At 40.6% G+C, this 21675-nt stretch overlaps 1 protein-coding gene across 1 annotated transcript in view; it reads right to left on the reverse strand.

Annotated features, from left to right (window-relative positions):
* Positions 1-769: 769 nt before the first annotated feature.
* Positions 770-21675, reverse strand: part of LOC308370270 (MICAL-like protein 2) — a gene marked incomplete at both ends in the record, with an annotated part of 57379 nt that continues 36473 nt past the window's right edge. Inside the window, 4 exons of the mRNA XM_080844928.1 lie at positions 770-849; positions 20425-20471; positions 20705-20819; positions 20954-21027. Coding sequence (XP_080701054.1) covers positions 770-849; positions 20425-20471; positions 20705-20819; positions 20954-21027 — 316 coding nt within the window. The remainder of the gene's footprint in view (positions 850-20424; positions 20472-20704; positions 20820-20953; positions 21028-21675) is intronic.

A 21675-nucleotide genomic window follows, 5' to 3' on the forward strand; every position in this document is an offset into this window, starting at 1 on the left:
ATTGTGATATCACAATGGCATCAATGTTACAATGAGTTCTAGAATGACCTTCAATTTGATCCAGCATTGTTTATCACAATGCAATAGGTATGAAACAAAATAACCCTGAAGAGTTAAAAAAAAGACTGCTTCCACATACACATCCACTTAAATCCTGATTTTTTTGTTTTTGTTTGTCAACACATGTCCCTGAAGATCTGGAACACTCTGACCCTCTGATGTACTGATCACAGATAAAGAAGAGGAACTGTGTATGTGTCTGTGTGTGAGTTCATGCATGTGAGTGGTGTATGAGCTGGAGCTCAAGTACCTGTAACAGAATCAGTTACACAGCGCCCTCTGTTGCCCGCACATCTTAAGTGCACTGCTCTCGTCCTCTACCTTCAAAATGTCATAAAATACTTAGTACTAAGTATGCCAATAATGACACTTATAGCATCAAGGTGTAGTGTAAGGCACATGTGTGTAAAACGCTTCTAAGAGCAGCTGTTTAAGGGGGTTATATCTGTCTATTGTTAGCACAGACAGTTCACTGGGACTTATCCATTTGGTGGGCTCAGGGCAAAGTCCAATAGGGATTGGGATATGGGATTGCAGATCCAATATGGATAACCAGCTCTCAACCCATCTTATTTACATCATCCTACATAAGACGACAGGAAAAAAATTAAAAATAAACAGACAAACAAACACTCTGGGAGACAAAAACCAGCACCAGCACTCACACAAGTGCACACACACGCACAGACACAAATGGTACTCTCTGAGATCAAGACTCAATTCCATCCTTTTTGGACTTCCAGCTAAACCACTTCGACTTAGGAGACTTCTTCCTGTCCTTCTTTGAATCTGAGAGAAAGAAAACGGAAGATATTACACCTTAAATCTTAGATGTATTTTGCTAATGGAAAAACTATTTTGAAAAAAAATTTGATTCGAAGTGCCTAGGACCAAGAGAGATAGAGAGAGAAGACCGTGTGTATGTACAAAATATAAAGTGTTTGAATATGTCGCTTTATTTCTATACTGCATTTCTCCCCCTTTGACAAAATAGACGTTTTGCAAGCATTGCAAGTGGCCCTGTGGTCATCTTTTGCGTGAAATATAACCACACTTCTTAACGCCTCTGCCTAGATGCCATGTTGGCTGCGGTCTAAACTAAACAAGGCTGCGTTCTGGTGCAGCAATCCTTAAGTTCAATTTAATATCTTTTAATACCTTTTTTTACTACCTTCTGAATTTTTTTAAAACCATCATGACACTTAGTTGCAAGTGTTAATCAGCAATCTTTCTAACGTTTACGCAGATTTTGATATATAACACTATACACAACATAATAGATTTAGAGACTCACTGATGGTGACCACATATTGCACACATTTATTTCATTTTGTGAATACAAATAAAACAAACTATTAAATGTGCAATGGAGAGATAGTTCCAGCACACTGACTGACATTCACTGCATGAACTGTTGATGCATTATCAACTGGCAACTGCTACATGAATTTTTGCTGATATCACATCACAAACAGGCATCCACTGGTGAACTGCTATGATTAGATGTTCAACATAAACCTGTGCTATAGGCCTTATATGAGCTCATGTGTTATAGGCCTTATATGAACTCATGGGCAAACATCAACACGAATGGCCCAGCCTTATTGAAGCCATCAACAAGCTGTTTTTTGAAGAACGATGTTAATCCATATTTGATGATGTAGCCAGTTTTGTCTTTACCACACGAGACTTGGCGATGTCAGAGTCGGGAAATATTTCTTCGAACATTGCTCCGAAATTCCTTCGTTGGAGCTCAACTGCAGTGTGTTAACACCACAGAGCCTCAGCCCGCAGTGTTGGTGTGGCGCCCATAGTCAGTGTTGGGAAAGTTCACTTTCTACATGAACTAGTTCAGTTCATAGTTCACAATTTTTAAAATGAACTAATTCAGTTCATAATTCAAAATTAAAAAGTTCACAGCTCCAAGTTCAGTTCTTTTTTTCAATATGTTGCAAGATATATTTTTTTCTAACTTATTTCCACAGCCCATATAGAACCACAGACAGCAATTATTGTATTAGTTTATGTGTCTGCAATACCTCTCTCGGCCTCTACGCAACTTCGGCGCCCTCAAACTTGCCAGGCATAGACCGTAGAAGAAAATACACGCAGCGATTGACAACACTGGATATAGGACTGTTAACGATTATTGAACTAAATTAAAAAGAGTGAACATGCCGTTGACAGACACCAGAATGAACGGGTTCATAGTATCATTCATCAGGCAGTAATACAGTACGTCCAGTTCACCACCAAAATTATGAACAAGTTCATGAACTTTCGTAGAATGATCTGCTCTCGTCGACCACGCATTCCATGTTAAGTGGATTGCATATGCGACCGAAGTGCATTAGCTCCCATCCAGTTGACGTTGATGTTTTTAATTTTTTTTAAACAAACAATAAGCCTGCCGGTTATTCCCTACTACAGGCCTGAGCCAGTCCATAAACGCTGGGTCTTGTCAGAAAACTTGAATTTGCCCATTGACGACGTGTTGGCTGTCGGGACGTTGAAGATATGCCTAATTATAAAACAATTGGGTCCTAGCGCGTTATTGAGCTGTTTCTGATTGGACGAGAGACGTTCCATGCCATGGATTATCCCAGAACAACCCAACGGGGACTTTTCACAGCAAATAATAAATCACTTTGCGATGAAACATTCTATAGAGCATTGATGATAACCGTTAATTCCAAATTCTTATAATTCCAAACCACGACGTTGACAATGGAACTATTTTTTGTTGCGGAGAAACAATGGCGAAATACATTTTTTTTAAATCAATAACTTTGTGTTGAAATGTTAATGTTAATTGGTTGACTATAGAATTGTTTTATAAAAGCAATAAAGCACTCGTGGGAGTGGGGTAGGTAAGGGATAATCCCACGTGTGTTGTTGCCTACGCCACTTGGCCTCCGGCCTCGGTGGCTACGGCCAAACACCACCCGTGGGATTATCCCTTACCTACCCCACTCCCACGAGTGCTATATTGCTTAAGCAAGTCAAAAACGTAAACCAGCCAGTTGGCTACCCAGTTGAAGCGTGCAAAGTGTTTGAGATGTCGAACGAACACTGAATATGACGTCAGCATCAAACATACAACGTTTAGACTAATGCGGAAGATCTTTCATTATGTACCCAGCTTTGCTAAAGCCCGCATGTAAACGAACTAACGTGAATTTAAGCAGATATAATTCCAATCACAATAGGACACTTGATAGTCTGAAATAATAATACCTATTTACAAAAAAAAAATACCTCTAAAATAACATTTAACACTTTTAATGGCCTTACATTTGGCCATTTTGATTTATCACCTTTTAATACTTTTTAAAACCCGCGGACACCCTGCAGTGACATAATCGTGCATTGGAATCGATAGCGGAAGGACTTTAGCTAATGGTTCCAAGGATCCGATCTACTAGGAACCGGTTGTCAACAAGAACTGGTTCTCGATTTTAATCCCTAAGGAAGTAATTAGGAAAGGTTCCATGAAGCACTCTGTGTGTGTGTGTGTGTGTGTGTGTGTGTGTGTGTTTGTGCACGAAGGTTCATGCGCCTGTGTGTGTGTATGTATGTGTACGACTGTTCTGACCATTTGATTCAGATTCCATTGACCACCATTTGCTAATGAAAACACTCTTTGCCCTACATAGCTCTACCAAAACTATTCAAAGTAGTTCAAACCATTCAAACCATTACCAAATATAGCTGCAGGCAGCGATGTGGTGGCCAAGCAGGTCAGATGACCCAGAAGAAGCCTTTGATACACTCAGAAGAGGCTTTTGATATACTCAGCAGAGGCTGGATTCGAACCGATGAGGCTGCCAACTACAGGGCACCAATCACCAACCCACTTACCTAGTGAGCTATTGTCGGTGATGGAAATCACAGAGTTCAGTTACTGTGTCAAAATAGAAGCGGTTTTTCCTGTGGCAATTGTTGTCAAATTTGGACCAAGTTTAAACATTTGAACAGCTGTAATTCAATCCTATTTTGACAAGTCGAGGTGATTGTGGTCTGAAGATAATCTGTGCCGAATTTGGTGAATATTTGATATTCACTAAAAACGTTATATTCATTCATTCAAAATGGCGGCCACATCAATTCGGCCACATCAAATTGATTGACTGTAACTAACAAACGGTTGCGAAAATCAAAACGCCAGGGGATAACTTTTGTGAGGCTTGGTCTGAAGATCATGTGTGGCAATTTTGAAGAAGATTCGACAAGAATTGTAGGAGGAGTCGCGAAAAAACGCTTTTCCTTATCATTCAAACTAGCGGAAAATCTATATAATTGGGTATTATGTCATAGAGTGCGTTGAATTAGTCTCTATCCAGGGAATCCAATGATATCTCATTTTGGAAAATGGGGCATATGGTTCAAAAGTAACATGTGCAAACACATCTTTAACTTTGACCCATTGGTGGCGCTAAGGGGTTTAAGTGGGAGACATGAAAGTTGGTGAGATTGATGAGGGGACTAGTCCCAAAGAGTGTGCCAAATTTCGCAATCTTTGACCATGCGATTCAAAAGTAACGTGTGTAAACACATCTTCAACTTTGACCCATTGGTGGCGGAAGAGGGTTCAAATAGGAGACATGAAACTTGATGAAAATGATAAGGGGACTGGTACCAAAGAGTGTGCCAAATTTCACAACTTTTGACCATGCGCTTCAAAAGTAACGTGTGTAAACACATCTTCAACTTTGACCCATTGGTGGCGCTAGAGGGTTCAAATGGGAAACATGAAACTTGGTGAAATTGATGAGGGGACTGGTTCCAAAGAGTGTGCCAAATTTGGTGACTATTTGATATTCACCAAAAACTTAATGTTCATTTATTCAAAATGGCAGCCAAATCAATTCGGCCACATCAATTTGATTGACTGTAACTAACAAACGGTTGCGAAAATCAAAACGCCAGGGGTTAACTTTTGTGAGGCTTGGTCTAAAGATGATGTGTGGCAATTTTGAAGAAAATTCGACAAGAATTGTAGGAGGAGTTGCGAAAAAATGCTTTTCCTTAACATTGGAATTAGCAGAACATTTATATAACTGTTTATGATGTCATAGAGTGCGTTGAACTCGTCTTGATCCAGGGAATCCAACGATACCTCATTTTGGGAAATGTGGCAAATGGCTCAAAAGAAGCGTGTGTAAATACATCTTCAACTTTGACCCATTGGTGGCGCTAGAGGGTTGGAGTGGGAGACATGAAACTTGGTGAAATTGATGAGGGGACTGGTCCCAATAAGTGTGCCAAATTTCACAACTTTTGACCATGCAGTTTTAGGGGCTGCCATAGACTCCCATGGCAGGAGAAGATGATGCGTAATAATAATAAATAGAAAACCACTAGGTGGCTTCGCAGCTTCACTGCTTGGCCACCAAATATAGCTGCAAGCAGCGATGTGGTGGCCAAGCTGTTCAAGATGACCCAGAAGAATCCTTCGAAACACTCAGAAGAGGCTTTTGATATACACAGCAGAGGGTGGATTCGAACCGATAAGCTGCCTACGACAGGACACCAATCACCAACTCACTTACCTAGTGAGCTATTGTCGGTGAGGGAAATCACAGAGTTCATTTACTGTGTCAAAATAGAAGCGGGTTGCCTGTGGCAATGGTTGTCAAATTTGGACCAAGTTTGAACAGCTGTAACTCAGTCCTATTTTGACAAGTCGAGGTGATTGTGGTCTGAAGATAATCTGTGCCAAATTTGGTGAATATTTGATATTCACCAAAAACGTTATATTCATTCAGTCAAAATGGCAGCCACATCAATTCGGCCACATCAATTTGATTGACTGTAACTAACAAACGGTTGCGAAAATCAAAACGCCAGGGGATAACTTTTGTGAGGCTTGGTCTGAAGATCATGTGTGGCAATTTTGAAGAAGATTCGACCAAAATTGTAGGAGGATTCGCGAAAAAACGCTTTTCCTTAACATTCGAACTAGTGGAAAATCTATATAACTGGGTATTATGTCATAGAGTGCGTTGAATTAGTCTCTATCCAGGGAATCCAATGATATCTCATTTTGAAAAATGGGCTTATGGTTCAAAAGTAACGTGTGTAAACACATCTTCAACTTTGACCCATTGGTGGCGCTAGAGGGTTTGAGTGGGAGACATGAAAGTTGGTGAGATTGATGAGGGGACTAGTCCCAAAGAGTGTGCCAAATTTTGCAACCTTTGACAATGCGGTTCAAAAGTAACGTGTGTAAACATATCTTCAACTTTGACCCATTGGTAGCGCTAGAGCAGGGGTGGGGAACGTACGGCCCGCCAAAGCCTTTAGTCCGGACCGCGGAGGCAAGGCAAGGCAAAAAAAAAAAGCAGCGCAAGAAACCCATAAATAGGCTATATGTATGTATATTTTTATAATACCCTCTGTACCCCGTAGTGGCCGTGAACGGCCGCTCTCTATTCTCCTGTAATGGCCGTCGCCGGCCGGTATGTTATAATGACCAAACACAAGCGAACAAGTTATTTCTGAATGTTACCTTCAAGCCTAATACACACTTTTGACTCTTGACAACATATATTCATGATTATAACCATATGTTTGTATTGAGCGATTTTGGGATAATTTCGTTTTCTTATGAGTTATGTCAGTGTCCACCACGGAGGGAGCCGGAGTTCGCCTTAAGTCACTGGCTATCTTATATCTACCTACCCAATAAAAGTAATTTGTTCCAGCTAATTCTTTGAAACACAAGCTATATTATTTGTTACATATGACTCACTTTCCCGCTGCAAAGAATGTAACTTTGTAGCCTCTGATATCATTACCTCAGCTCAAGACTTCATCACATAATAAGTAATTTCGTCAATATGTCAGCACCAAAAAGATCGCGAATTTTCAGCCTTGAAGAAACCATAATGATGTGTACCAACGACAACTCACATGAGTTAGGACATGGATTTCCCATGTTGGATGACATAGATGTAAGTGCCTGGTAAACTAATCATTTTCAATAAATACACACTGAACAAATACATCGCTAGTCTCATCAGTGGCTGTCACCAACGAAAGTTGATAGGTTTAGCTATTTGTGCTAACTTTCGAGCACAGCTTATAAGTTTCAAGCAGTACGATGGGGTGGGCTAGCTAGCGGTGTATCGTACCTGCTCGCAATTGATGACTCAAAGATAACGTGTTAACTGTCTTTATACTGTAATCACATCCTCGGTTATCCATATATGATATTGGAATGAGTGTAGGGGCATATGTCCAGGTGTATAGCCAACTTCGTCAGTTAGGTTATCCAGTTGGGGCGACTAGCTCAAAAAAAAATGCGACGGTCTCACGATAACTCGGATTTGTTGAAACTTTTATTGGCCAACCGATGGGTACAGAAAGATAAACTTTACATTTTTGGTCAACAACCTGACAGTCATACAGGCCTTGGCTAGATTATCAACAGGTTACGTGATATCCTCCATCCGTCTTCCAGAATCACTGCGAGTGAACTAATGAGGGGTGAGGGAGGAACCTGACATTTTGTAGCTAACGTCACGTGATCCCACGGGCACATTATATTGGATGCGTGGATGGATGAATAGATATGAACACATCTATAAGTATATAGATAGATTCATGCTCCCTGTTATTGTAGGCCTACACATTATGTGATTAACAAGACTACAAGCCCATGTTGGATGCCACACCTTTTTTTGTTTTGTTTACTAAGTGTTGTTAATTATCATTAAGAAAATCTAAGCAATTATCACTGACATCTGCCCCTAGATTTAATAGGCCACTTTCACTTCTCTCACATCTGCCTCATTAGCAATAGTACCCTCCTTTTTATCATGTATTGCCATAATGTTTATACTATTTTGGTGAGGCTATCATTTCCTCATATTTCTGTATTTTTTTGTTCTTAGATTAATCTATCTGAAGTGTCAGATAGCTCAGGAGATGAGAGTGAAGTGGAAGGAGTGGAAATGAATGAGGAGGAAGAGGAAGTAGAGATGTTGGAAGTGGTAGGAGAGGTGGAGGAGGTTGAAGAGAAAATGGTGGAAATGACAGGGAGAGTTAGGAGGGGAAGAGGACAATGGCAAGGGAGGAGAGGGAGAAGAGGGGCAAGAGCAAGAGGGGGTGCATGGGCAAGAGGTGGGGTGGGCAGGGAGAGGAGAGGAAGAGGACCAAGAGCAGTGCAAGGAGAACTGGATGAAGAACTTTGGTCGCAAACTCTGACATCTCCCTCCATCGAGCCATGTGATGTCCAACCTGGCCCAAAATCTGCTGTGACTAATGTCCTGGACATTTTGCTTCAGCTTGTGGGAATGTGTTTCCTTACAAATTTGTGTATATGTACCAACATGTGTGCATCTCTCTATCCCTCCGCCACATGGTACGATGTGACGGAGGACGAGATGAGAGCGTTTATTGGCCTAAATATTTTAATGGGCATCCACCGCGTGCCATGTCTGGCGGATTATTGGAGCACGGATCTTGCTGTCCGTGTGCCTTTTGTTGCTGACAGAATGTCCCGCAACCGTTTTGAGGCCATCTGCCAGTATTTTCAGTGCAGTGGTGTGTCAGACACCACTGACAAATTGACAAAGGTCCGGCCATTTATTGAGATCCTACAGAGAAACTTCCCAAAAATGTTCAGTCCCTGGCCATCCTTATCTGTAGATGAGGCAATGATCAAATTTGATGGCAGGCTTCGCTGGAAGCAGTATATGCCCAAAAAAACAGTGAAGTGGGGAATTAAAATATGGTGCCTGTGCGCACCGCTGGATTGGCCATAGGGCATGGCGGGCAAATGCCCGGTGGCCTGAAGCTTTTTATTATTTTTTTTTATTCATGCCAAACTCGCGTCTAACAGAGCAGGCCACGTTACCTTCAATGCAGGCCACATTAACGCCAATTTAAGTTAAACAGGCGGTTGTGCACGCGGGCCCTGGCCTTCAATTACTCTAGCTAAAGTTTTCAGCGCTAACTTCCTCAGTTACAGACGTGAAAGTCTCGACAACGATTTATATTCCAATAATACCGTAAGTATCTTCATCATGGTAGGTATTATTTTTGCAAAAAAAATAGTAGCAATTTAGAACAACAGCACATGATTAACCTACATACACTGAAGAAACAATAAAGAAAAACGATTCAATGAAACGAATAAGTTATTTTCTTTGGTATTTTGTCATTCAGAATTTCAGATTTGCAATGGGGATTTCTGGGTAACATGTTTAACACTGTTAATGGACCAGATCATTTAAATATTCGTCTCGCGAGAAAGGTAACAGATTGACATTAAGGCTGCTAACTGTCAATAGCAAAGGAGCAAGACTGCTATACCCTATTGTGAAGGCTACACGAGTCTATTGAAAATGTCTTATAAACACAAAAATGGCAGTAAAAAAAGGCAAGAGAGAAACGAGCTGCAGGAGAAGGTGGCAAAGCTACACAAATTAGATTATTTAGATTTTTCAACAAACGTTCGCCAGTCCGTGGAGTCTGCTAGTACTACGGACGACCCTCCTCCTCCTGCTAGCACGACCCTCCTGCTAGCACGCAAGGCTTGTCGAAATGCCATTCAAATAGGTGAGTAGTACAAGGGTATTTGATGGGCTGCCATGCCCCCTTTAACAAGTCGCAGTGGAGCACCCGTTTCATTATGTGTTTTTCAGATGTGGGTAAAGCAGGTGTGTCGCTTGTCATCCGTGTTTTAAGAACGCTTTAGCACACTTTGACCCTGTGTTTACGTTACCGCGAGTCCGAGCGCGTCCTGTCTACTTTCAAAGAGCAAGAGGACTTTGAGTGTGAGAGGTGTCGGGCCATCCATGGCCGCACCATTGCCAGGAGGATGGAAAACAGAACGTGTGTGTCTGTGTTTAATAATTTAGTTAGTTTCATCGTGTCTGCGTTGCTAGTATACACAATTTAAATATCCTATTGAAACTTCTTCTTGTAAATATTGTTAATACATTGTTTGCTGTTCCTCTTAATAAATGAGTTAATTACGTTATGTGGGACGTCTGTCATTTTTAAGATCAGGGTTATGTAAACAGTGCTATCTAGGCTACTTTCTGACCATTTCTAACGAGTTAAACAAGATTTCGTTCTTTGTGTACACACCTGTCAAAATCATATCGATTACAAACATCTTTGTTTAGCGTAATAGGGAACGCCAAAGTAACTATAGGGCCCGTCAAAATAGCGTGCACCGGGGCCCGTCGTAACCACGTTACGCCACTGTACAGATGTCATCATTGACAGGGTAGTCGAGAAGAGCGATCTAATGAAAAGGCTGCTTTTGTGATGAGGTAAAATAATACGCTGACTTGAAACACTCATAGTGGATCAGATTAAGTTAATGAATATGTTTTAATATAATTCCTTTACTTAAATTTAAGTAACAAGGTTGAAAGAAATTACATGTCTAAATAGTAATGTGACCTACGGTCAATAGATCATACTTATAAGCCTACGATAACAGTATTTTGGGAGAACTTTTCATAAAGCTTCTCATAGTGTTAAAATGTTTGTGTCTCCTAGTGCACATTGATCGTTTAAGTCAGTGATTCCCAACAAGGGGTAAGTGGTACATACCACCTGAGGTGCGCAAGCAAACTGCAGGGGGTATGTGGATAAATTAACGAATGTGTGCAGCATAGTCACTGCATGAGTGAAGGGGTACTCATGGTGTGACAAAAAGGCTTAAGGGGTACGCATGTCAAAAGCAGTTGTGGAAAAAACCCACGCTGTCACACAGAGCGCTTACATTTTTCCCCGTCAATACCTGGTGGTGGCCTGCTCTTGGTTAAAAATGCCCGGCCTGAAAAATGTCCCCAGTCCAGCCCTGCCTGTGCGACTCCCTGACAGGGTACTGTCTTTCATTCCAAATTTACACAGGCAAGGATGGCACAAGCGGGAAAGGGTTGGCCCACAGGGTTGTTATGGATTTGTTGCAGGGTTACCTGGGGGCATATTATCATGTCAATGCAGACAATTTTTCACTTCCCTTGGTGACAGAGCTTCTTGATAATAAAACATATTACTGTGGCACTATCCGAAAAACATCGAAGGGCTTTCCAAAGCACATCTTGGAAGCCAAACTGGCGATAGGGGAGAATATTAAAGAAATGAAAGAAAGTATGATGGTTTGTCCCTGGATGGACAAGAGGGATGTCTATCTCATCAGTACAAACAGTTCCGGGCAAGATACATTGAAGCCTCGCAGTAGATATAGCCAGGGGCGTAGCACCATATTCTGGGCCCTATGCACAGTAGGTTCCTAGGCCCCCCCCCCCCAATTTTTTTTTCACACCATCCTTGCTGTTGAGAGCACTTCTAGATGGCTTTTTCAGCTTGTGAGAAAACAGAAGGCATGGGATGCAATACAGAGCCTAGGCACTTTCACTACAGATTAGCCAATCTCGTTTGATTTTCTCACGGCCATTGGCCGACTTTGCAAATTGAAGGTAGTTAGGAAATCGCTTCCCTTTCTTGTTTTTTGCTGTCATTTTATTTGTTTTTATGTTGCTTGCCAGTCTGTGAACAATTGTGTCTCTCTCTTCATTAGTTAATTTCTCTGTCCATAGTGCTGGATCTTCTGGCATACACTCCCTGGCGCTGCTCTGACTACTTTCTGACCTCTCTTCATCCCTTTCACTTTTCTCAGAATCTTCTCTGCTATCACTTCCTTCACTTGTGTCATCCTCTACCACATTTTCTCCATCTTCCTGGACAGAACCCTCTACAAGCATGAAGCAAATGATAGATATTACTGTAACAGGCAATTCCAATGTAGTCTAATTTGTGTGACTGAACATGTTTAAAGGTAGAGTATGGGATGTTTTCCTGGAACACTTTTTACTATATTGCTTAAAATCCCCTTCACACCCTGATTGCAACAAAAAAAGTCACCTTTGGATGGAACAGCCTGTGTTGCTAAACACATTAAGCCTACAGTATAGCTAAAATGATGTACTTTCATTTTAAACTGCTCACCTTGCCTCAAGACCACAGTGTCAGAGGATGAGGGGTCTGCATCACCAGCTGCTTCTGAAACTGAGTGCCATGTTTCTCAAGTTAACTTTGCTAGCCAACTAATTTGACAGCCTAACCTTATGAACCTATTGAGCCTAGACTAGCCCTACTAAATAAGGCTATTAGCCTAATTATGTTATGGCCAATAACAAATATTAATTTAGCCAAATGTTCTAATTAATATAGACCTACTATTGCAATGGTGTGGTAGGCTATGCATAAAAATGAAAGAATACCCGCACACTGTTGCTGCAGCTCCCGTGTATTTTATTGGCACAACGTTTCGACCACTGTTGGTCTTCGTCAGGTGTCAGCAGCACAGTGTGGGTATTCTTTCATTTTTACGGATCTCTTTTTACCCTGCACCTGGATTGGATGTGTGTGCAACACACTCTGCAACTGTGGTAGGCTATGCAAACAAACATGTATTTGGGGTTTACCTCAAATTACAGATAGGGCATGTTATTTCTAATTTTGTGTTATGCCGTTTTTAGCAATGACAATCGCGGTGGTATTGGTTCGTTTTATTACCACATCATGAGTTAATTTAATATAGGGTGTTTGCTTTCACATTTGGGCTCACCTTTCTTAGGAAAGAAGTCTGTTAGTAGTTGCTTTCCCTCGTCTCTTTTTCTCTCTCTTGCCTGCCTTTCTTTTCTTTTCTGAAACCCGGATTTAACGTTCTTGGACATCTTCAATGCGCACCGTTGCTTCAGCCGAATGAACGTTAACGTTCGTCAAATGCGCCTATAGGTAAAAAGCCCACTAAAGGCGGACTAAACCATTTTGTGCGTGGGCTGGGGGGGTGAGCGTCTCCAGACATTATATGTAGACTAGGACACACAATTCAATCCATCATTCAACCAATTTATTTACCCAAAACATTAAAATTATATTAGTTAGCAAGAAAATTGTGACCTTTAAATTATATTAATATTTAAAGGAAAAATAAAATTCCACACTCCTCAAGGGCCCTCCCCCACATGGGGCCCTGGTAACTCAGTCCCCTTCCCCCCCCCCCCCCCCCCCCTACGACGCCACTGGATATAGCACCGATCTAATAACTGTACCTGATGTAGTCTCAGACTACAACAGGAAAATGGGAGGGGTTCACCACTTGGACCAGTTCAGAAGCTACTACAATGTTGGCCGTACTGGAAAAAAATGGTGGAAGTACATCTTTTGGGGCATGTTAAATATTTCAATAATTAATTCATACATAATCTGGATGCTGCAGCAGAAGCCACTGCCCAAAAACAGAAGGTCATGGTCCCTTAATTACAACCATGGCCTTTAAATTACAACTTGTCCATGCAATGTGTGATGAATTCTCTGGGAGGAAGCGGGGTGTCCAGGGAATGCACACAGGAGGGGTAGACTTTGTTGTGTCACGGAATTTAAAAGAGGGGCACTCATTGGCTCATTTTGAGGGGAGGAAGAAAGGGTGCTCAAGCTGCATCAGAGCGGGACGGCACACTAAGCAGGGTTGCAAACACATGTATGGTCAAAAAAGAGAGAGGTAATCGAAGCCCTCGCCCCGCGGCAAATATCCATATAATTACATTGCCACCGACCCCCGACATCCCCTGCCCACTCCTATAGGCACATAGAGTAAAATTAAATTCTGAAAATCAACATACACCAACACTAATTTGGAATATTCAATATCATTTTTTATTCCGAAACATAAACTCTTATTGAAATTGTTCCAATGAAATTGCAGGAGCAAGTGGAAGTTGTGATAGGGTTGCGAATTTACCTCTGTTATACTATGAGTTATTTGTTGAAAAATAAGTTATTAATAAACAAACATTAATTAAAGAAAAATACAGTACCATTGAGAAATGGTCCTCTAAGTAACTTCACCAACATGCCAAACAAAAGTTTACATGGACTACAAAAATGTTGCAAAAATAGTCTGTTCTGTCCTCTGCTTATTCAGGTCAACAAATGTATATTTAATTGAAATGTATTATTATTCCTGTTACCCAGCAAAACTAGGGGGGTCTGGGGGCATGCTCCCCCATAAGATTTTTTTGAAAATATTCTTTTAAATAGTGTCCTCTAGTGGGTTTTAGGAAGAGAAATTAACACATTTATAACAATAAACATATTGAAGACATCTGCTGAGATAGGTGCTAATTATACTGTAGCATGGTAGGAATTTGTAGCACAAGTGAGTAGGTTAACATTTTAGGCTAGAGTTCACTAGCTAGTTATAGCTGGTGGAGCTACTAAATAGGGTGGCATAACCACAGGATCAATGAACCAGCATGATAAAATAGAGCCACGATATCTACCAATAACTCGTGATGATTTAACCATTTCGTTTCGTTTACTATTTTAAGCTATACCTTTATATCTAGCAGCTGATTATGGCAGCTTTCACCAGCTTGGGTCGGACAGTTGCTCCAAGTCTGTTATCAATGTCTGTCTGCACACTCGCGAGGCTCACTCACTCAATACCAAACAGAGCCGTGCACTTGCCACAACAGTCTCATACAGATGGGAGTCCTGTGCTACTCGAGACAATTTTCTTTCTAACTCCAAAAAATGTAACAAAATAAGTTCACTTAATCGGTTGCAAGGTGTGAATTTGACAATCTCAAAATAAAGCCCCCCCAAAATAGGGCTTGATATGCCACTGTCTAGAAACATAGTTATGATATGTCATGCTAAACACGTAGTGAAAACAGTAGGCTTTACGTATCCACAACGAAAGGACCACCAGTAAGACTGAATAAAACGTTATGAATATCTCAGCCATCCCCCCCCCCCCTAAAAAAAACTCTTTGGATCTGCACAAAGTCACCCAAACTGACGTGAAAAAAGCAGAGCGCCGAAAAGCGCCGTGTTTGCATCCATGACTAAGAGTGCGAGATGCATAGAAACATCTTTTGGCTGCTCCACGTGTTTAGTGCCCTTGTGCAAAATGGGACCATGTTTCCAAGAGTTCCATGGCATGTTGTAGTGAACTCGGTGGCTACGGCCGAACACCACCCTTACCTATTTATTATCCCTTACCTACCCCACTCCCACTCGTGCTATATTGCTTAAATATAATATATAAATAAATGATTGTTATTATTATTTCAATTACAGTTATAGTTGTTGTTTCTTTTTAGTTGTTGCACAGTATTTATTTTATACTCTGATTCAGTGTGAATGTGATATAATTGACTAACAATTAAAATCTCATATTATTCTACAATAAGACAAATAAATATTATTAGTGCTCTCCTATCTCAGTGTTGTATTTAATGACATGGTAATTCACACTGACTGATGGCGCAAGTGAAAGTGTCAAACCTTTGTGCCATATGCCATGCTTTGCCGTGCTATGCGAACTGAACAAAATTAGAGGTTAAAACAAACACCTCAATCACCTGAGATGTTGATATGTTATCCAAAACAATACCTCTATATGCCTAAAGTACATTTTGTATTGTAACTTACTACTTTAACTATTTTTTATCAGGTTAAAAAGCAGAGTGAATACTTGTTTTGTCACAAAATATCCTTTTTGATACAATTCAATTCAATGGTCATCTATGGAAAACACATATCATTTGAAAGAGTTAGTTTTTAAGTTATTCTTGGTTATTTGAAATGTTTCTCAAATTGCCTTTTTCTTTCGGAATTCCCAGGAATCAGGAGCATTGTTGTAAAATTCTATTGGGCTATAAAGGGTTAAATAAAATCAAATATGAAATAAAATGTTAACAAATTACCAGCATAAGTGACAACGTTTGTACGAAATGAAGGAAAAAAAGGATATTTATTTTTTTGTTTGGAATGTTGAGGGTCGCGTGAGGTTACCTAAACAACCACTTGTCACAGTTCCATTTGTAACAGCTACTGAATCTGACAGCTAGCATGGCATCAGCAAAGAAAAGAAAAGTTGACAGTGAATGTCGTGTTTTTCAAGAGAAGTGGGCTGATGATTACTTCTTCGTTGAAGTAAGGGGCAGGCCAGTTTGCCTTGTGTTCGGAGAGTCGCTCGCTGTAATGAAAAAGACCAACCTGGAACGTCATTGCAGTACAAAACATGCTAGGCTAAGTGAATTGCTGGGGCAGTTACGCTCTGACAAGATAAACGCACTTAAGCAAAGTTTGGGTGCCCAAATGATGAGGGGACTGGTCCCAAAGAGAGTGCCAAATTTCACAACTTTTGACCATGCGCTTCAAAAGTAACGCGTGTTAACACATCTTCAACTTTGACCCATTGGTGGCGCTAGAGGGTTCAAATGGGAGACATGAAACTTTGTGAAATTGATGAGAGGATTGGTCCCAAAGAGTGTGCCAAATTTGGTGACTATTTGATATTCACCAAAAACGTAATATTCATTCATTCAAAATGGCAGCCAAATCAATTCGGCCACATCAATTTGATTGACTGTAACTAACAAACGGTTGCGAAAATCAAAACGCCAGGGGTTAACTTTTGATAGGCTTGGTCTGAAGATGATGGCAATTTTGTGGCAATTTTGAAGAAAGTTAGACAAGAATTGTAGGAAGAGTTGCAAAAAAATGCTTTTCCTAAACATTCACAATAGCTTGAGAATCTATATAATTGTTTATGATATCATGGAGTGCGTTAAACTCGTCTTGATCCAGGGAATCCAAAGATACCTCATTTTGGAAAATGCAGCATATGGTTCAAAAGTAACATGTGTAAACACATCTTCAACTTTGACCCATTGGTGGCACTAGAGGGTTTGAGTGTGAGACATGATACTTGGTGAAATTGATGAGAGGACTGGTCCCAATAAGTGTGCCAAATGTTACAACTTTTGACCATGTGGTTCTAGGGGCTGCCATAGACTCCCCATTGCAGAAGAAGAAACATAATAATAAATAGAAGAACACTAGGTGGCTTCGCTGATTGGCCACCAATAATAAATAGAAAACCAATAGGTGGCTTTCGCATCTTCGCTGCTTGGCCACCAAATATAGCTGCAAGCAGCTATGTGGTGGCCAAGCTGGTCAGATGAACCAGAAGAAGCCTTTGTTTCACTCAGAAGAGGCTTTTGATTTACTTAGCAGAGGCTGGATTCGAACCAATGAGGCTGCCAACTACAGGACACCAGTTCAAAGTTCAGTTACTGTGTCAAAATAGAAGCGGTTTTTCCTGTGGCAATGGTTGTCAAATTTGGACCAAGTTTAAATAGTTTAAACAGCTGTAATTCAGTCCTATTTTGACAAGTCGAGGTAATTGAGGTCTGAAGATAATCTGTTCCAAAATTTGGTGAATATTTGATATTCACCAAAAACGTTATATTCATTCATTCAAAATGGCAGCCACATCTATCCGGCAACATCAATTTGATTGTCTGTAACTAACAAACAGTTGTAAAAAAAATCAAAACGCGAGGGGATAGCTTTTGTGAGGCTTGGTCTGAAGATCATGTGTGGCAATTTTGAAGAATATTCGACAAGAATTGTAGGAGGAGTAGCTAAAAAACGCTTTTCCCTAACATGCGAAATAGAGTAGAATCTGTATAACTGGGTATGATGTGAGAGAGTGTGTTGAACTCGTCTTGATCCAGGGAATCCTCACTTTGGGAAATGCGGCAAATGGCTCAAAAGTAACGGTGTAAACACATCTTCAACTTTGACCCATTGGTGGCGCTAGAGGGTTCAAATGGGAGACATGAAACTTGGTGAAATTGATGAGAGGACTGGTCCCATAGAGTGTGCCAAATTTGGTGACTATTTGATATTCACCAAAAACGTAATATTCATTAATTCAAAATAAATTCGGCCACATCAATTTGATTGACTGTAACTAACAAACGGTTGCGAAAATCAAACGCCAGGGGATCACTTATGTGAGGCTTAGTCTGAAGATTATTTGTGGCAATTTTGAAGAAAATTCGACAAGAATTGAAGGAGGAGTAGCGAAAAAACACTTTTCCTAAACATTCACAATAGCTTGAGAATCTATATAATTGTTAATGATGTCATAGAGTGTGTTCAACTCGTCTTGATCCAGGGAATCCAAAGATACCTTCAGTAAATGTGGCATATGGTTCAAAAGTAACATGTATAAACACATCTTCAACTTTGACCCATTGGTGGCGCTAGAGGGTTTTAGTGGGAGACATGATACTTAGTGAAATTGATGAGAGGACTGGTCCCAATAAGTGTGCCAAATTTCACAACTTTTAACCTAACCAGGGAAAAATGTATTTTTGTGACAATTTGTCACTGTATAGAAAAATCCATGCTGCAGACTTGCCAATGGGATATTAAATTTCAAATCCAACATTTACAATGCTTTTGCCTTGAAGTTTAGACTGAGTGGAGGTTGTGTGTGTGCGCTTACTCTGTGTGTCTGTGAGAATGTATGTGTGTGACACCAAGCTGTGTATCTGTGAGAATGTGTGTGCGTAAAACCAAGACTGCGCATGTGTTAAGGGAAGACTGCGTGTGTGAGATTTAGGAGCCGCGCGGATGAGGAGACAGAGAGACATTCTATAGAGAACCACCCTAGCAAGAAGTCAAGCATGCATGTTTGAAATATTCACCGAAAATCTACTTTTCATCTTACAGTCAACTTTTTTTCAGATTTGTGTACTAAACATTCTCAAGTGTCTTCATATGAACTTGTGATTGAATCAGAGTTTCACTTTTTGACCTGCAGATGTGTAAAGCATTATTTTAGCGTTAACAATGTATCCAGTTTGCTTTAAATCAATCATTTTTGAAGATATGAAGTTGCCTTTGCACATGGGAACATGTTGTAGTGTCTTCCAAGTGACATACCAGTTTGGTGTTGATATCTCAAAGATTAGCTGAGATATGACTTCATTTCCTGTTTGACCGCTTTTCTGCTGAATTTGAGTGGCTGTAACGGACAAACCATATGGTAACTTTTTGTGAAATTTGGCACAATCATTAAAGACAGTCCCTTCTTTATTCATACAAAGTTTCATGTCTCTCGTTATACCACTCTAGCGCCACCAACAGGTCAAAGTTGGACTTGTGTTAACACACGCAACTTTTGAACCGTATGACCGATTTTCAAAAATGCGGTACCATTGGATTCCCTGGATCAAGACGAATTAAACACATCCTGTGGCGTAAATTTCACTCAAATATTTGCTGACATATGACTTAACTTCCTGTTTGGGCGCTTTTCTGCTGAATTTTAATGGCTGTACCGGACAAACAGTTGTGCGGATCAAAATTATTTTGATAACTTTTGTGAGGCATGGACTGAAGATTATCTCTGGTGATTCTGAAGAAGATTTGAGAAAAATTGTAGGAGGAGTAGGCTTTCAAAGGTTTTTCATAAAACCGGAAATTGCGGAAAATCTATATAATCGGAAATTGACGCCATAGGGTCTGTTAAATTTTTCTTGATCCAGGGAATCCAATGGTACCTCATTTTTGAAAATCGGTCATACGGTTCAAAAGTTGTGTGTGTTACCACAAGTCCAACTTTGACCCGTTGGTGGCGCTAGAGTGGTATAATGAGAGACATGAAACTTTGTATGAATAAAGAAGAGACTGTCCTTAATGATTGTGCCAAATTTCACAAAAAGTTACCATATGGTTTGTCTGGTACAGCCACTCAAATTCAGGCTGTACCGGACAAACGGTTGTGAAAATCAAAATTCTTTTCATAACTTTTGTGAAGCATGGTCTGAAGATCATCTCTGGTGATTTTGAAGAAGATTGGCCAAAAATCGTAGGAGGAGTAGGCTTTCAAAGGTTTTTGATAAAACCGGAAATAGCGGAAAATCTATATAACCGGAAGTTGAAGCCATGGGGTGGGTTTAATTCGTCTTGATCCAGGGAATCCAATGGTGCCTCATTTTTGAAAATCGGTCTCACGGTTCAAAAGTTGTGTGTGTTACAAAAGTCTAACTTTGCCCTGTTGGTGGCGCTAGAGTGGTGTAATGAGAGCAATGAAACTTGGTGTGAATGAAGAAGGGACTGTCCTTAATGAGTGTGCCAAATTTCACAAACCGGACAAATGGTGATTTTGAAGAAGATTTGCCAAAAATTGTAGGAGGAGTAGGCTTTCAAAGGTTTTTGATAAAACCGGAAATAGCAGAAAATCTATACACCGGAAGTTGACGCGAAGCAGGGGCTGTTTTATTCGTCTTGATCCAGGGGATCCAGGGAATCCAATGGTACCTCATTTTTGAAAACCTCATAAATAGAAAACCACTAGGTGGCTTTGCAGCTTCGCTGCTTGGCCACCAAAAAGTAAATTAAAGGCACATAGAAAGTTAATGATCACTAAAAATCTCTCTGGTCTGATGCCTAATTGGTTGGTTAGTTTACATCCTGAAGCTTCTGACCTGCTGATTGGCTGCCATAGGTCATGTGACTCACCAAGATTCTCCATCATCTTATTGAGTTGCTCGTCCTCCTCCACCTCCCTGAAGAAATGTTGAGAAAAATAACCAGAAAAAGGTGAGGAGGTACAGCAACCTACTAAAATCACCTAACTAACTAGAGAATAGAAGAACAACAGTATCAGAGTATCAGAGCAAAGATAACTGGGTGGAGATAAATGAGTCTCTCGCACACACGCAGGCTCACACACACACACACACACAGAAACACACGTACACACAGAAACACAAACACACACACACACACACACACACACCTGAGTCTATCCTCATCCAGTCCGTCTACAATGGCGCTCCTGTCATTGACAATCTCCACCAGCCTGGCCAACAGGTCTGCCTCGCGCTTGCGGTCAAATAAAGTCCTCAAGTGCTCTAGACAGGTACACGGGAGAGACAGTTAGAAAGGAAAGACAGCAAAACAGGACAGACAGGACAGGCAGGAAGACAAAGAGACAGACAGGAGGGGATCGTCAAAGTATTTTGCTATCCTTCCTGACATGTGTTACCAGGTTTCATCATCAGCCTCCTGAGTTCGGCTTCAACACTGGGCTGCTGCTCCTCAAGATCCTGACTGGTAGCTCTGTCATAGAAGAACACATAAACACAAAACACACACATAAACACACAAGGATACACAAACTAGGGCTGGGCGATATGGACCAAAAGTCATATCTCGATATTTTCAAGCAAAATGTCGATATAAGATAAATATCGATATTTTTTGACGCAATAATAACATAGTTGCCGTTGGCACGCTCCAACTCGGCATTCTGTGCTCTCTTTTTCAGTGACGTTTTGCTGTGCTTGTTCTCAATCCTAAATTTGTTAAATGAATCAGTCTACCTACATGAAAAGAATCGCGCAAGTTGCTGATGTGCCTGTTATATTTTTGTGATTTCATTAACGTATCTCATCAAATTATACAGCTCTTCAGAATGTTCCAAAAAGTTCCATTGATTATTTGATTAACACCGGCGTAAAGTTAATTGACTGCTGTCATTTGCAACGGTTTTTGTGCTTCACATCTTTCATAGCAAGTAGTCTGGTCAACTTGTATTGAAACTTACGGCTGACGAACTGTGTTCCTGGTAAGTGTCAATAGTTATCATCTATGTCTTACACTATGTAACCTTTTAGCCTATTTAAATCACATGTATGTACAATTTGCAACAAAGTTTGCGTCAACAATGGATCTGTCAGTCAGGTGTCAGCCACAGATAGCCTACTT

The sequence above is a fragment of the Sprattus sprattus genome, assembly GCF_963457725.1.
Source record: "Sprattus sprattus genome assembly, chromosome: 9".
Lineage (NCBI taxonomy): Eukaryota > Metazoa > Chordata > Actinopteri > Clupeiformes > Clupeidae > Sprattus > Sprattus sprattus.